A 17,167-nucleotide genomic window follows, 5' to 3' on the forward strand; every position below is an offset into this window, starting at 1 on the left:
CAGTCACGGGAGCCAGAACAAGATCTCCACCTCTTTGACAGAGGTGCTTGTTACGCTTTCTTGCTTATGTAAAAGCCCTGGGATTAGCCTTCAAATCTACTCAGAGTGCTTCAAACACACCGGGAATAAGCCATCTCCATAGTAACAGCTTTAATATTCACAGAGGAGATCCATAGTACCCTAGAGTGTTTCGTGTCTGCTCACTGAAAACAAACCAGCCTTGTTTGAGGGCACCTGGCAAACTCACAAAGAAGTTGCTTTAAATATTTAATGGGAATAAGATGGCCAGTTATTCAGTCCTGAAATCAGCAGATGTTACAGTGTAAGGAAGCTGTACATATCCGGCAGGCTTTGTCTGTGCAAGCCCTCTGCACACTGGGTGAAAAGGCCCAAGTAATTCTGCCTTGTCACTCAGAAGAAACTTCACACACTTCTAAAAAAGAAATACAAGGAAGGGAGGAAGAGAACAAGGGTGTCTCAACTCTCGTCCCCACAGGATGCCTGGGGAAGGCTGCCAGCTCTGTGGATATTACCTTGCTCTGTTCACTGGATGCTGCTGCAGGCCTCTCAAAAAAGGCAATTGTGGGACATTACCATGCTGTGATGATATCAAAATCAAGAAGGGCAGAATAAATTACACCCTCAGAAACTACTGGCAGTGAATTCGGGGTTCATGTCACACAAGGAATCAGTGGGAGGATATAAGTTTTGCACGCCTCAAAGCACAAGTTGCATGAATCATGCTCCAGCAGGTACTATCCTAGCACTGCCCACTGAAACCATTTTGGAAATGCCTGTCTAGAAGAGGCCTGAATTTTGCTATGTTGAAAACAGTCTCCAGAGTCCTCTGGCTGAGCAGGGATAGGAAGGGTGTCCACACAGCAAGGCATCTGAAAACAAGTACTTGCCTCCCTGAGCTTTATGGAGTCAAAAAATGCCTACAAGCATTTTTAAGCTAGCGTTAGAGATGCTACCTGCCTGATTTTTAGAAGACTCTCCCTGATCTGCCACACTCTTTGCTTTTCTGCCTCTTTCCCTGGGCAGAAGTGGAACTATGTCCTGCATTTGTGGCAGCATATTTACACATACAAAGTGCATGTTCAGATCTGATGCTTCCAGCTACCACATATATGCACACAAAACCAGCAGTTCACCTATACTGGTGACAGGCTGCAGAACAGGCGCACAAGCTGCTGCTCAGGCTGGGTGCACGCAGCCACGGCCACAGGACAGCAGGCTATGCTGAGCCTTTTCTCTCAATTACCTGATGTCAGACAAACATAAAACCCACATGCTAGTGACTGTGCCTACCATTAAATATCTCAGCTGGTAACCACTGCTAAATACAGTCCTGGTGGCTTCCCACAGCACAGGAGACACAATAGGCCTTTCAGACATTTATCTTTAAAATCTCTTTAAAGAGTTGCTGGTGCTAATGGAGCAGATAACAGACAACATCCTCCTACAGGTACATATGCTCTCAATTCTGACATTACACTAATTTCAAGATGACATGCATGGAGTGGCAGGTTCAAATGAGCTTCAAGCCTCGTAAAGAAAAAAGCACACAAGGAAGCCAAGCCTCTGGGCAGTTGGTCAGGCCTGGCCCTAGGCTGTAGCTTGAGCTCCACGAAAGAGGTTGTGAATGCTCCTTAAAGGGCACCTCTTCCCCTCCCTTCCCCAAAGCAGTGGTGCAGAGTTAATGTAGCAGGTCCCTCAAGCATCCAGCTTGGATCCACTTTGGCTCTACTGCAACTCTTGCAGGATAGGATGACTTGAGGAAGAGGAGCAAGGGAAAGCCCCCTCCTGGGACTGCACTGAGCCAGGAAGAGTGAGATCCCACTGCTGATGCAGACCATCAGTGACTCTTTTGAGCAGGGCTGAATTTGAACTTCTCATTAGCAAGGTACTGGCTCCATCAATGAAGCCAGCCCTTGAAGCTACTCGGCCTTTAATCATACTGGCCCTTGGAGGGAAATGCAGCTGCCTGAGCTGAACATGGTTTTGGGTAACAGAGTATTTTGTGTTGAAATGTAACTTTTCTTCTGTTGTATTTTACCCCATTGCTTCGTCTATGACCTCAGCAGCCCTTGAGAGCAGCTCATCTCTCTCACTTCTGCTACCTTTTACAAATTTGAAGGTGGTTTTGCCTACCCCCAGCCTTCTCTCTTCCATAAGTCTGGTCCCTGCTGCTATCCTCTAGACTTCTCCAACTGATGTTCAACCTATCCCATGGTGGTAAAGCCAGTAGCCACCTTCACTACCCACATGTTCACCACCAAAAAAATCCTGTGCGAGACACAACGTAGACATGTGCATAAGAAGCTTCCTGTGCCCTCAAGCCTCCTGCAAGCACTAAGTCACTCTATTAATTCAATGTCTCTTCAAAGACCAATTACTGTGCAGACTGAAACACAGGACTTGGGCTGAATATCGAAAACTATTGCCTTAGGGTGGAAGTACAGCAGAGCACGAGGCTCAAGGCAGTTCTGCGAACTTCTGCCACAACAAGAAGACTTCTCTTTAAATAGTTAAGTTTACCACTAGTTGTTCCCCAATCTGGACTTTTCAACATTTCAAGAAAAGGGGAATTTCAGTCTGTGCAAAGTATCAAATCCAAAACAATACTTGAAAAAAAAAAAAACCCCAAAACACCAAACCAAAATGCAGGAGGCAGGACTGCAAAAGAATGTTTTGCATCACTGACTTCAAGACCCAGTGTCTGAAATATAATCCCATTCATAAAATGTATATGGTTCCATCTGACACCCAATTTAGGTTGTTTCACTGCTCTTGGCAGAAGACTGTTTTCATAGTTCTGCAGATTGCATCAACACCATATGGTAGAACCAAGCTCCAAAGTGACCTGAGAATAGCAGGGCTGGAGTTTTAAAAGCCAGTCACTGTAGAAACAGACAGGCAAGGCACTCCAGGGCAGTAGTGGCACTGAGGACCTGAACTGAAAGATTATGAAGACTGGGGGCTCAGGGCAAGATCTCTAGATGTAAAGATATCACAGCCATATTGAAAACTCAAAGTCTTCAATGACAGGTTAAACAAACTATGTAACAGCCTGTGTATGTCTCTGGAAACAAACATCACTATTCAGGTAGTGAGAGCTGATTCTCAAAGAGAAAAAGCCCATGCAAAACAGCATCAAATCAGATGATGTATTCTTTTCCTGTGTTAGGCTACTGAATTTAGCACAAATGACAGACCATTATTTCCTTCACTTACTCCTTTTAACAATTCCAGTGGTCAAGAAGCTTGTTTAGTTGTTTCCAAGATATATGTTGCACTAAAAACAGTGGAGGACATATTTACCCGTTTTCACATGGTCTATTCTATTGTTTTACTCCAGGATGCACTTATGAGAACCTGCAAAGATATTTAACTCTTTACAGCAACTTCTGTTCCCCTACAATTTTACCATCTTCAGGTTCCTGGTGTTGTTGCTTTTGTGCACAAATGTCTGGGGAATCAATTTGCACAGGAAGAGATTTTCAAGGGAACAGTTTGCTGCTTCCACCCCTCAACACTTTTAATGGCACAGAGTCTGGAAAAAAAGAAATCTTAAAAGGCTCTCCTAAAATAGAATTTATTATTATTATTTTCATCTTCAGAATGAAGGACAGGCCCAGAAAGGCCAGGTCCCAGCACACTGTCCCACGCTTCATTTCCTGGGCATCCCTTTGCAGAGAAGGGCATGACAGCCATGTTACAGCTGGCCACTAAAATCTGACCATACCTCCTAAGAGCCAATATTTCAGTAGCACGTTCCCTGTCTAGATTAGGGTTCTGCCCTTCCCAGACTGAACAGTGTCCAATCTCAGAACAATTTGGCTGCTGCTCTCCTGTCCCCAGCCTGGGAAGCAATGATGTGAGACACCAGCAGTAGAACTTCACACTAAGCACGCACTGCACAGTTTCCACAAAGCATGAGTGGAAAGGCCTTTCTCACCTGGGAATGCATTTATATCAATGACTGCATGCTGCCCAGTCTGATTGTTAATGATGATATCAATTCCAAAGAGGGAAACTCCCAGAGCTTGTCGCAGCGCCTTAGAGATTTCCCGGATGACGTCGTCGTTTGGCCGCTCAAATACTCCTTCGATTTTATCCAGCTATAGTGGAAAAAGACACATTACTAAGGGACTCTGAAACAGTCTTTTTAGTGGAAAGATTGATTGATTTTTCAGAGGTTTCCAGGTGCATATCCACCAAATCTAATTGCAGAGAACCAGTGGCATGAAACAGAGAAAGACACCAAAGAAAAACTGCTTTCATAATTCAGAATCCTTCCTATATTGGAAGTTCACCTGCTCTAAAGCACCTAGTTCTTCCTCTTCATACTGGTGCAGCTCCTTGAGAGACAGAGCAGTGTAGGAATGAATGGAGAATCAGACTTAATAATTTAAGTACTAGATCTATGCCTTAAAAAACCAAATACAGCTGGCACGTTTAACCCTGTCCTGCAAATATTCTGGATAACATTCTGTTTTTTCAATGTAGATTAAGGCCTATGCTAACAGGCTGATAAGACAGACTCCTGCTGTTAGTTTAATCTGAGCCATACAATACAACTCAGCTGATATCATCAGGGCAGATGCTAATTCAAAGGCGCTATCTTTTATGCGGGATTTCACGTATAAATTATTCTATAAACATTTATTACAATGAGCAACTCAGGTTACTTATGACTGGAAGATGTAATTTTCTTCACTTTTTAAACAACATGTTACAAAGCAGAAGTATGCTGTTATGCCTACAGAAGCATGTACGGAATATGTACGTGTATGTGAGAGATGGCAGGTAAACCACAGAGGCATATACTCTAAGTTTCAAAGTAAATTTAGCCATAAAGGGATTTATGACTAGCACGATTACGGTTTTAATAGTTAGCATGCCTACCAGTGTTGCACACAACTTAAAATTTAATCATAGTTGACTATGAAACTACTCCGCAATAGAGCTTGTGAAACAGAAAAGAATCTGGAGACTCAGAGATTGAAAGGACCCAGTCCTGTAAAGTGTCTTTCTCAGAAGTTGAGTGCCCAAGAACTTGTTAGGATTCATATGTGCAAAGCTTATTTAAAGGACTGGTAATGCAAGCATGAAACTGTGCAGTGTGCTGGCACTGCTGGACTTGGAAGACACCCAGAAATGGTCCCATGGTCACAGCTCAGGCTTGCTCACACCGCAGACAGCTACTGGCTCTCTGTGGCCCTACCCAACACCATTTCTCTGCTTGAATTTTCACCGTTTGTCTTTCCTCACAGAACTGAGTCCTAGAAAGATGATTTATGCTTATTAAGCTCTCTGGACAGGAAAAGGCCAGGTATTTGCATTCAGAATCTCCTTCTTCCCCCTTTGCCTAGATTAGCTCTGGGGAGTTTAGGCCTGGCAAGCAGCACAGCCCTGCTGCATCAGTGCTTCCTCACCGGAGCTCGGTAAGGAAAACCAGAGGGGGACACAGTCATGCTGGTTCCTTGTACCAAACAGACCTCAGCCTGCAACACAGAAGCAGACAACTTGTGAAGGAGAGTCACTAGCTGATAACGCTTCAATAAGAAAGGACTAAATAGTTTTCCAGCCGCGCTAGAGGAAAAAAGACCAAGTGTACTTACTGCTGTTAAGACAGATGAGGATTCTGGTTTTGAAACATTGTGGCTGTTGAAAAATATTGATTCTCTGTCTGGAATTAAAAGCAGGTTGTAAATAACTTTGTATCAGATTTTAATTTCCAAAGGATTAGTGCAAGGAACAGTAGGTGGCACTGCAGCCCCGGGAATCTAGCCTTGATCCCTACCGGGCAGTCCCCTGCCACCCAGCCCACCCACAGGGCCTCAGGGACCCATGGCCGCGTCACCTGCGGTTTTTGGACCTCGGACCACAAATGGATAGAACTGCACAGGGTTAATAGAAACTGGTTTCCTTTCCTTCACCAGAGCCAATTAACTAAGTTCAGTAAGATAATGAAGTTAATTTCTACTAATTTGCTATACTCAAAGTGAGCGTTCCAATGGGAAGGGAGAAGCTGCATTCACGGCAGGCAGTAGATTGATAGCACCCAGGGTACACTGAGATCCCTGTGGACCTGGGCAGGGCACTGTCACCATGGAGGAAAGCAGTAAATTTCATGGTCACGACCTGCCTTCCTTTTGGAGGCACCACAGGAATGCAGGAGACACCCTGAGGTGACAGAAGCCACTGAACTACCACAGTGGAAACCATGGGGAGAACTGTACTGGCACCTCCTGTCCTGCTCTCTCTGTGCTGGAGGTTTTACTGGAGGGGAGAAATCCATCACAACTCTCCCCTTGGGACTCCCACCACAGCAGAGTGATGGCATCATACAGACAATCCGCATGGGAACACACAGACCAAAGTCTCAGCAGGCAGGTGGCACCAGCAACAGAGTATTTCTGCTGTGCTGGGCTCTCTAAGTGGACATTTAAGAGCAGACACAGGGCCACATACAATAAAGTTGGGGGAGCTGTGAAAAGCAAACCCAAACCCAGTCTGCAGTCTGACACCACCATATACTCTTCTTGCCTTTCCTCCCATTTAGAAAGGCCCTGTACTTTCAGACAGTCAGCTGCTGGAGTGCCTCAGAGCCACCAGATCTGCTTAATCGTCAGATCTGCCTAGTCAGCTGCCTGTAGCACGGCCCCTTAAATTCTCCTGATGAGGGTAAGAAAGCCAGACACTTAGCCTCCTCTGCCCACAAAACTTATTTTTATGTGGGCTTTCAGACAGCTTTCAAGTCTTACACTAACAGATGAGACATTAGCTAAGGCATTTTTAGAAAGATGCCTTAAAACGTTCCCTTCCAGCAAAGTATAGACCAACTGTCCTAACAGTTTATATGAACACAGATTCTGGCCTACTTAATTTGATCAGGACATAGAGCAGATCTAAATGTAAATACAGGCATACATACCTACAGACAAGGACTTTTACCAGGATCCTACTATACATATACTAACAAAATACATATTTGTGTGCAGAACGCAATGGTTAGCATACCCAGACATATTAAGATCAGCGGAAACTAAGAAAAGTGACAAGAAACTGGTACTTGTTCATTCACCTCCTTTAGTTTGATACCTTCTCCCCTCCCATCCCCACCTCCTGGATTGTTGCAGGCAGATCATGCTTCTATCCATGCACTGCTAATTCCTTTTTGCTTCTGATGGACCACAGAATGCAGTTCTCTGGAAAGGAGCTTTTTTTCCATAAAGGAAATTTAAGTAATCTTTAATGAAAACTCTTCAAGTGCTGCTTTCTAGTGACATATAGGAGGATCACTGCCGTCACTGACAAATCCATTCCTCCTTCCCCCCAACACAGCTGGTATCTACAAACCAAAGGACACTTCCCACCAAAGTTTACAACACTGGGCCTCACATGAACAGAGAGGTTCATTTAGGGGAGAGCACAAGTGATCTTTCATTTAAACACACATACATAATCGAGGTAAAAATAGGGAGAGGAAGTTCTGAAATGATTGAATCCAGGAAATTCTCTCCAAAGCACATTTATAAACAAACTCTGGAACAAATGACACATGACTTTGCTGTGAAATGAGAGAATTTCTCTCCTTTTCCCCCTTTCCACATGACATAAAACACTGTTTCTAACAGGTAAGACTCAGGTTACCATTGCATAAATATTTACTATACGAATGTCATTCGTATGTATTCCAGAGCAGATGAGTTATCTCCCTTCCTATCAAAATAATACAGAAGAGGAAACACAGTATGTAAGAAACAGCTGCCTTCACTTCAGCAGCCTTCTCAAAGATATTTTTCTTTTGAGCTGTTTGCTACCAAGGCTCTGAGAACTGACATTTCCTTTTAAATCGGCACAACGTACCTGAGATTCCTGCAGAGAAGTTCTTTAAAGATGGTCTTTTCACCACTGTATAGGATTCCCCGACCACGAAGACTTTATATAGCACGGCATTGTGATTGATGAAGCTCTGAATGACGCAAGGGGGGCGAACAGCTTTCAGGCCCTCCTGGTTGAAGATGATCGCCATCTGGAAACACGCACACAGAGTTGTGCACAAGTCTTTCAATGATTTCATGCTTACCCATCACCTGACTAGCAGTGAGGGGGAACATCTACTGATGGATATATATTGACCACATGTGAACTCCTGCTCAGCAGCTAGTCTTATTTCATTACGTTTCATTTCACTGACACACAACTCTCCCAAACACTACTGGCAGTGCAGCTTTCATTTTCAATCAACATTTTCTTCTCAGCATTTTGCAATTTCATTTGCTGCTTTTAGTTGGGAAGCTACTGCAACTGCATGTACTACAAAAGGGTAGAACATTTGACCAACACAGATGACAAAGTTTGTATTGAATACAAGCATGTATCATGAGAACAACAGAAGGAACAGCTCTGTGTACTAACGAGTTCTTCCCCACAGTTCTATTTCCCATGGTTTGGTTGAGTTCAGTCACAATGGCCTAAGCACCAGGGTTTCACCCACATCATCAGAGAGCTTTTTTCAGACTTCAGTAGTTCTTATTGCTAGCAAATGCTAGCATAATGATTTTCTTGGCTTGGTTTCACCCCATTACTCCAAATAGATAGCCCTCTTGAAGGGACTGGGACAAATATGCCAAGAAGAAAGGCATTTATAGGGCCTGAATGATGAACGACTGCCTCAAACAGCATGGAAGCAATGCTGGTAGGTGCACAGAAGTACTTTGATGAGCCAACATATCTTCGGCACATGTTACACTGCTCTTTCCATCAATCCCTCCATTACCATGCTTACATGCATATATAATTATCATACCTGTGGTGGCCCATTTTGCAGGTTTGTTGTTGGAGTATGGATGCTACCATGCCTCCTACACGGAACCAGCAGCAAGCACCATTCTGGCACAGGTGATGAAATTACTTTATACCAGTGTGCCCCTACACAGCAGTGAGGATAACTTAGGTTTGATCTCCATCCTCAAAGCCCTGAAAAAGCTATGCTCTAGTTATCTGAATATTGACCTCTCTTCATTACTCCAGTGATGCTAGGCCTTGTTATCCACAGTGGCAGTAGGGCATGTTAGTAGTCAGGTGAATATGAGTAAGGACTGTTCAAAGCCAGAGAACCTGACATATGTTTTATCTTCCTTTCCTGTGGGCAAAACTCCCTCCCACAGGTAAGGATGCATTGCTTAGAGGACCTTCCCCCTCTGAAGAACCTTGAAGACAACAGCTAACCATAACAACAGCCTGCTGCCTACCTCAGTCAGTGCAGGATGCACAACAGTTACCAGAAAAGTTCCTAAGCTCTGAAACACAAGTTTTTTCTTATGCTTGTTAATATTTTCTTACTGGCCTGCTTGGGCCTACTGTTTTACTCGGGATGCAAGGCAGTCCAGAGAGGCTAAGAGAATTCCCCTGGGTCCCACAGTGACTCCACAGCTATATACAGAACAGAACTGGAGTTTCCTGCCTCAGCATGGTGCAGATGAGTTATACTGCTTGCTCACTCTTTCCATATGCTTCCTGTCAGTTTTCACACTTTCTGAGATTAGCTGTATCTTAGTGAAGTCAGGGCCACTGGAAGGATTTTACAAAGAAACTTTACCACTTTGTGCTCTCTCTCATATATTATATATGATCAGCTGCTCATTTGATGTACACTGTACTTTCAGACTGAATTTTTGCTAACACCTTAGTTAGTTCCTGTAATAAAAATAGTAAATATAATAGGTTTTGTTGTTCAAAAACATAGCCATGGTAAATGATGTAGTGATGACATATTCATAGTTAAAAGTCTGAGCACATTTTTGTCCTTATTCTTCCTTATCTGGTAGACCACATTAGATCACATAATTGTCTGCATGCATGCACAATGACTCAGTAGATTAACATTTTCTGAGTTCAAGTCAATGCGTGCATTCAATACCAACTTGCAGCTGATATTCTTACTCTGTTTCTATTACACCAGATGCTATCTATCTGACAGCACAGAGTGGATTTGCGAGTCGTAACAACCTGTGCAAGAAACCTACTCTAACCAGCAGAATCATCTATCAAGATGATTCACAGCAACAACATCGTACCTCATTCGTCTCTCACTGGTGGCAAGAAACACTGCTCTCTTCCTCCTCCTGTGTAGACTGTTGGCATTGTAGTATCTACCTCATCATACTGGCAAGAACTGTGCTGTTCCTATAGTGTTCTCTTCAAATATTAGTTAATTAATCCCCACAAACAAACATAAGATAAGCAGGTACTTATCATCCTATTTAAGAAGCGTGGAAACCCAGAGAGTTTATCTTCTCAGCACAGAACTGATCTAGGCTACTGGAAACCACGTGAAACCTCTCTTCTGCAAAGCTTTGTGACGAGAGCCCCGTGGACTAGCACACAACCCATGTAACTCCCATGGTGTTGCGTTATGCTGCTTCACTGAGATGTCTCATGGTTTTTAGCATGCATGAATACGGCTCCAAGAATTCGCTTGCAGGGTGCACTTGCTCTTTGTCATCTAGCACAGACCTGCTGTGTCTGGCAGTAACGTGGGAACAATACTTTATATCATAATTTCCAAATAGCATTCCTCATTATAAATGCAGAGCTGTTTTGAAGGCAAAACAAAACATTTGGCACGAAGAATTTTTACTGACAATGTCCTTAAGGAATTAAGTCTCAAAAATCACAGCGATTCTATGCCTTTTCATTCCTGTCTGCTCAACACTTAGAAAAAGAGTCATTCTGGACACATTTCTTCAGGTTATGGGTCTCAGTGATGTCTCACTGCAGCTTTACCAAATGTCAGTTATATTCTGACCTGCTGGCAGCTGGGAAGGACAACCTTCAGGTATCATCTCTGTTCAAGTCTAACAAATGGTCCTGGCAAAGTGAGCTTCAAGTGCTGAGCTGGCCACTGCAACTTCTAGTGTAGAGGCCATGTAGAACTGTGGGACACCACAAGAAGACTAACTAACAGCACCTTGGCTTGACTAGCTTGTGTTTTCACTGCAAAATGCAGAGTCTGCCAGCCTTGGTTGGCACCAAACCCAAACTCAGGCCTGCACCTTCACCTGTCCCTGTTAGCCAGTACTTGAACTTTCTGAATAGTCATCTTAGGAAGAAAAGCAGGCTTCTGGTCAGGCTGTGTACTAGTTCCAGTGTCAGCTCTGCAGTGGCAATATCTCTACAGAAAATGGAGTGATTTAGCAAAAGCCAAAGGAGGAGTCATTAATAAAACAAGCAACAATTTCTTGCTTCTAGACCTATGCTCCATCTTTTAAATGGACTGTACTGTAAGCAGAGTATTTATTCTACACTACCCTTGCCATTATCGACCATAAAATAGCAATTACAAGACAGTTCCTCTCTGATCATAAATACACTTTTGGATCACTCCTGAGAACTCAGCAATTCCAAAAGTGACTACTACTACTAACTATGTAAAGTACCACGCAAGACTTCAGGCTTTTTTCCAGGGGTCCTTCTAGGCTCTAGCCATAAGTTCCTGTGATAAAAGTGCAGTCTACAACTGTATTTTAGTCTAATTTTTGCTCAGCAAATGGAATTCTGGCAGGAGGCTGAGGTATATCTGCACTGTATGAAAGAAGAGCAAAGAAAGATTCACCAGGGAAACTAAGTCCAAGCCTGACTGGACAAGCACTGAAAGGTCAATGCATGTCAGGTTGCAGTTGCAGAGGAACTCTTGACAAGAAAATCAGCAGCGAAGCTGCAGTCTTAAATTCATTAACAGTCCAGTCCCCAAGTGTTCTTGGGAATGATAGCAAAAATTTATAGTGGCTGTTCTGGCAAACTAACAGGACTGTCTGTCGGCTTGTAAAATGATCCAGGCTAAGGCCTGCATGAAAAAATCTCGCTGCATTTTTAAAAGGAAGTGCTGGTCACTCAAGGTTTCAGCCATAGCCATTCTGCTCATCTAGATTTACATTTTACTTCAGGGCCTTCAGCTCTCAGAGATGCTGCAGCAATGTACTGCACATTTCAGGAGCAGCTGGGAAACCTGGACCGATGACCACATTGTTAACAAAGGAAGCCAGGCATGAGGAGAGCCAGCAGCGAGGGCTGGATTCTCAAAACTGAGCTGTGGTAAGCAGGAAGGCAGGAAGCACAAATGGAAAAGGATTAAAACAGCACTCAACTTGCCTAAATTTAGAGGAAGCTAGGCTCATAGGGAATGCACTCCTTCCAGGAATATACAACCATCTTAACTGCAATTGCCTTACGGGAAGGAGGGAAGGCAGATAGTTCTACCAGTCCTGTTCCTACCCCAGCTCCAACTGTGTTATTACAACTGAACATGCCTGGAAACTGCCTCTATTTGCTATTCCCTTCCCCTCAAGGAGAGGAACCAGCTGCTTCATCTGCAGCACAAAACCATTTCTCACCTGTACCACATACATGTTGGAAGAGAAACATGGTGGGGTGGAAACATCACTTAAGTGTGACCTCCCACCAAAGGAGAGGCTGAAGGAGATTCCTCGCAGACAGAATTGACTGGAGACTACAAACTGCTGGAAGCAACTAGATGATAGAAGCTAGAAACTGCTAGAAAAACTTCCATGTCAAGAAGTTAAAGTCATATTTAACTTCATTTCAGATAAATCTGAAAAAATAATGGTGTAATTAAACACAAGGGAGATGCAGGGGAAGGGAAGTCATTTGGGCATAGCCCTCATTCTGCCTACTACAGGATTGGAAAGCACCAGCCAAACCACCATGGGGGGACTGGAAGCAGGGGGATAACACTGCAAAAGTTTTTTAACTCACCTCATGAGAGTTGGTTCCATGGGCCACTCTGGTTTTACAAACTGGGTAAATAAAAAAGAAAAAACAATGCACCACTGAAACAGGACACACAAAACTCTTATAAATCCATTGCCACCCACATGTGCAAACCCTGGAGTTCACCAGATCAAGGCATTGACTGTACCAGATACCAGTGACAGTCTCTGCTTGAACCGTGTCCTCAATCACTGCAAAGCTTGGCTTGCTCCAAGCCCTACTCTCTCAACTCCTCCCTGCAACTAAGGTGCAAGCAGAAGTCATCATTAGGACTGGACAGAGGTGCAACGCATCAGCTAAGAAGTTAGTACTAGTACTGGTATTGCCATCCTGCCTACGCAGAGGGCAATTTCACAAGTTTGTGATTTTGCCTGAGGCTGGAGCTTCTTTAAAGGTACCACAAAACACCACTGTCCTGAAAACAAGGGAACCGGGACACAGTGGAAACCAACTTCTTTTCCCACCTCCTACCTTTTTGAGGAAGAGTAGGAAACTGAATGGGCTGAACAGAACTAAGATACAGCATATTTTTCACAGGCAACCATAGAGGGGGACAAAAAAAGTAGAAAGAGCCCTGCAGTTCTTTCTTCTTCATATTCCTTATCTGCTCTGTATACCCTGGTTCTCATCTCCATCCTAGAACTAGTAAGAGGAAAGAAACAACATGCTCCTGCTAGACGATGACTAGAGCTGATATTATTTATGTGTTAAGCAGAGGAGATGAAAACTTTCCAGTAGTGAGGGGGTGGATAGGACAAGATTTCTTTGTGGGTTGTTGGAAGACTCAAATTGCCAGGCAAAAGGACAGGCAGCTATGAAAGGCAGATGACCTGCACTAGAGTCCAAAGTAAGTGGGTAACTTGAAATTTTGGAAAGTGGTACATGATGTCTCACAGACACATGCTCTGGAGAGCAGGAGCATTTTTAAGAAAAAAAAAAAAAGCAAAGGAGAGAAAGGAGGCAGAAATACCATGTTATATTAATTTTCGGTGTTGTTTTTTAATTTCATCATCATTTAGAGTGGTTGATTCAGGCCTTCTGAATATATGGCCTATGCTGCTGACTACTGAGCACTAGCCAGCCTGTATCGAGAGGACAATGTGCATGGGTGAGGAAGGGGGGTCAAAGCCATTCAGTGGGCTTTAAATTACTGCTTCACAATCTAGCTTCAGGAGACCTGCCTCATATGGGAGAGCGATGGAAGGGAGGGAAAAACATGCTTTTTCTACACGACTTTACCTCTGAACCTTACAAATGAGGCAAGCACCAAGCGAACAAACACCAACTAACCGATTCTGCTCACTTTATACTGCAAGGAATCAAATAAAGGAACGAATTAAAGCACAAGCCCCACAATGAAATTTGCTACAAAGCACAAAGAGTTCATAGCAGCTGTTTGAGGTTATGGGCCCTTGCAGTCTGCTATCTATGGTAATTCTTATACTCTTTCTTCTACTCTTTAAGATAGTATTTGTAGCCTGTACCAGGGAAAGGGAGGGGTGGGTAAAAAAAGGGGGCAGTCAGCAAGGCAGTGATCTTCTCAAGAAAAATAATGAACGCAGTTGGCAGGAGAAACTTCTTGCACAAGTTCAGGGCAAGAGGCTAACTTTGCTAGAACTATTAGCATTTCCCAGGAATGCATGTTTACTGTAGCGAGGTGTTTGAAGTGAGAAACATCAATAAAAGGCAAAGTAAAAGCTGATAGGGAGGGGTTTTGTTCCACATTCCAAGTAGACTACTTCAGAGCATTTGTTTCAGGAAGGTTTTAACATCCCTGACACTTTGGCAATGAAACTCACACTCCCACAGTGTTGCCTACGTATTGGGGGGTGCATGTGCAATATTCATAACCTACTAGAAGCACTAAGGAAAAGCCCATGTACATACTGAATGGGAATGCCAGTCCATTCTTCTCTATAAGCTGCAAGGTATCTTCTCCACAGGCACTTGTCAGCTCCATAAAGGGTGGTGAACAGATCCTCTCATCTGCAAGACAAAAAAAAAGACTCAAATGGAGATGAGGGGTTTAGCTTCTCAGCTGCATCATTACCAGCTCTCTCCATACTAACTGCTTGGTGATAGTCAGCTTTACTTTAACAGTCGATATTAAAGTACCGGAAAGATTATGAGCCAGGCCTGAATTTGGGTTTCTGGAAACATTTCAGAAGACAAAAAGCCCAATTTTCAGATATCTCAATGGAAATATAAATCCCATATTTTCACAGGCAGCAAAAATGATCACCCGCTTAGGAATATGTAGCTGCACAAGACTTAGCCAGTGAGGTGAAAAGCAATTGCGACCTTAGCTCTTAACATTATGCCTTCAAGCATCATTTTCTAAAGCATTTTACAAAAAACTGAATGGTTAGCAAGTATGGCTGGAGTAGGCAGTCTCACAAAGCCATCATTACTGTAGGGCCCCTCAGGTGGCGGATTCCAGTGTGGATTTAATTCAGCCAGGGTGCCAGCCATGTAACACATCCCACTGTCTATTGGGACCTCTCTGCCATGAAAACAGTGCTCATTTGGTCTGGCAAAGCCAGTCAGAGCACTGCTGAGACACCTTGGCAAGACTGCTCAGTGGACTTTGGTTAAAGAGAAAAAACACGGGAACCAAGGTAAAATTTAACAGAGCAGGTCTGCTCCAGAGTGCTTGTGCTGACGTTGTGCTTGTTCACACCGGGTTGCGGGAAGGCTGAGTCAAAACCGAGCCCTCTTAGTGACTCAGTGGGTTGAATTGCTCTAGGATTCACATCCTGTTCACTGTAGGAGAACTTTGATTCCCCTAGGAATACAGCAGGAAAGGGGGAAAGCACTGTAGGACTCGAAGTACTTGAGCATAAATCCCCACCACTCAAGAAGGCTGGGTTGCAATTTCAAGTGCAAAGAGAACACTGGCTTCAGCCACGGCTCTGGGACAGGTCAGCAGGCCCAAACACTTTCAGACAAAAGCTGTGCGCACATTGACAAAGTCAAGGCAAGAACATCACCCAAGTAAGAGCAACTATCCAACTTAACTCCTCAGTGAGCACAGTCTTAAAAGTACTGCCTCCATGGAGTTTTAGGTGTGGCCAGGTTAACTTTGGAGTCACAAATGAGTTATAACTCGAGTTAGCTGTGCAGTACTGAACTGCAATTCAGAACAGGTCTGCCAAAACTCAATTCTAAGAATTATTTCAAGAGAAACAGCGTGACATCTTCCTCCAAGAAGCAACTGGAGACCACAAATTGTGGGAGCAACTGTATCTGGCAAACTCAAGCCACAAGTTTCTATCAACCAGCAACTTGTCTTGAAAATAAGCAAAACGTGACTGTTATTACCATCCACATCTATCCCAGCGAGCACAGAGAATCCAAACAGGTGGAGGCTATGCTGCGCAGATGGTGCAGAAGCTGAAAAGTACATATAAACTAAAACCCCAGCAAAACTAACTATATACTACTATAAGAGTGCCATGCATCCTGAAACCACTTTATAAGCATTGTTTAGATTAATGCTTTTTAATTCATTATAAGTATATGTTTATGAATGTTCCCTCACACAGAAGAAAAAATTGAATTACTGAAAATAACAGACACGCAAAACTCTCTCTATTTTGGTATATGTATCTCAATACATGCTTCAACGCTCCAAGAATATCTGAGAACTCTGGCCATTAGCAATACTGTTGCTACAAGAAGTTTTCTGTGAAAAGAAAAGACTATTTTCCTACATCCTAAAAGGAGCAGAAAGATTGATGCTTTGAGGTCAACCTCTACAAAGCTAAACAAAACATCCCAGACTTCAAAGCTTTCAGTTCACTGCTATGAAAACAGAAAGCAGCATCCAAAAGTGACAGGTACTGTAATATTTACAAGTCTTTGCCAGAGTGAAAAGTTCCTTAGTTGGATGAATTTAAGGAATCAGATTTGGTTTACAGATACTTGGGAACAACTTTGGCTTGGCAGCTCTCCCACCCATATGCTTAATGCTCACAAATAACTTTGCCTTCAGAGTGCAGATGCAGAGGGATGTATGGTTCCATCTCACTTCCCTCCATTTCTCTCCCATGCCAACAGAATGGGACACAGGGAGGATTCAGCATTCCTGCCAATTACATGACACTTGCATGGGGAGATGAAGGAAGGGGCAAACAATAATTTCTTTGACTTTGTACTTAGGAAAGACCACCTGGATCAACAAAAAGTAGCAGAGAAGACTCTTAGTATCTCAAAGTGCTCCTGCTGACTTTGCACAGCAGTGGCATTTTCTCCACGAAGAATGCAATTCTAGCCCATGGAAGCCCCTAAAACAGACCACTAATTCACAGCCAGACCCGAGGACAAACAAACCCTCGCTCACCACAAGATTTCAGTATGGTCT

General features: G+C 43.5%; 1 protein-coding gene across 4 annotated transcripts in view; it reads right to left on the reverse strand.

Annotated features, from left to right (window-relative positions):
• The window catches only part of ITPK1 (inositol-tetrakisphosphate 1-kinase), a 159,459-nt gene that overhangs the window by 8,832 nt on the left and 133,460 nt on the right, over positions 1 to 17,167 (reverse strand). For 3 of the 4 annotated variants that reach the window (XM_052783024.1, XM_052783026.1, XM_052783025.1), the window contains 5 exons: positions 14,692 to 14,790; positions 12,790 to 12,830; positions 7,879 to 8,044; positions 5,628 to 5,695; positions 3,962 to 4,124 (listed from right to left, as the gene is read on the reverse strand). In XM_052783024.1, coding sequence (XP_052638984.1) covers positions 3,962 to 4,124; positions 5,628 to 5,695; positions 7,879 to 8,044; positions 12,790 to 12,830; positions 14,692 to 14,790 — 537 coding nt within the window. The remainder of the gene's footprint in view (positions 1 to 3,961; positions 4,125 to 5,627; positions 5,696 to 7,878; positions 8,045 to 12,789; positions 12,831 to 14,691; positions 14,791 to 17,167) is intronic. The other variant, XM_052783027.1, reaches the window with a different exon arrangement.

This window comes from Harpia harpyja, chromosome 3 (assembly GCF_026419915.1).
Source record: "Harpia harpyja isolate bHarHar1 chromosome 3, bHarHar1 primary haplotype, whole genome shotgun sequence".
Lineage (NCBI taxonomy): Eukaryota > Metazoa > Chordata > Aves > Accipitriformes > Accipitridae > Harpia > Harpia harpyja.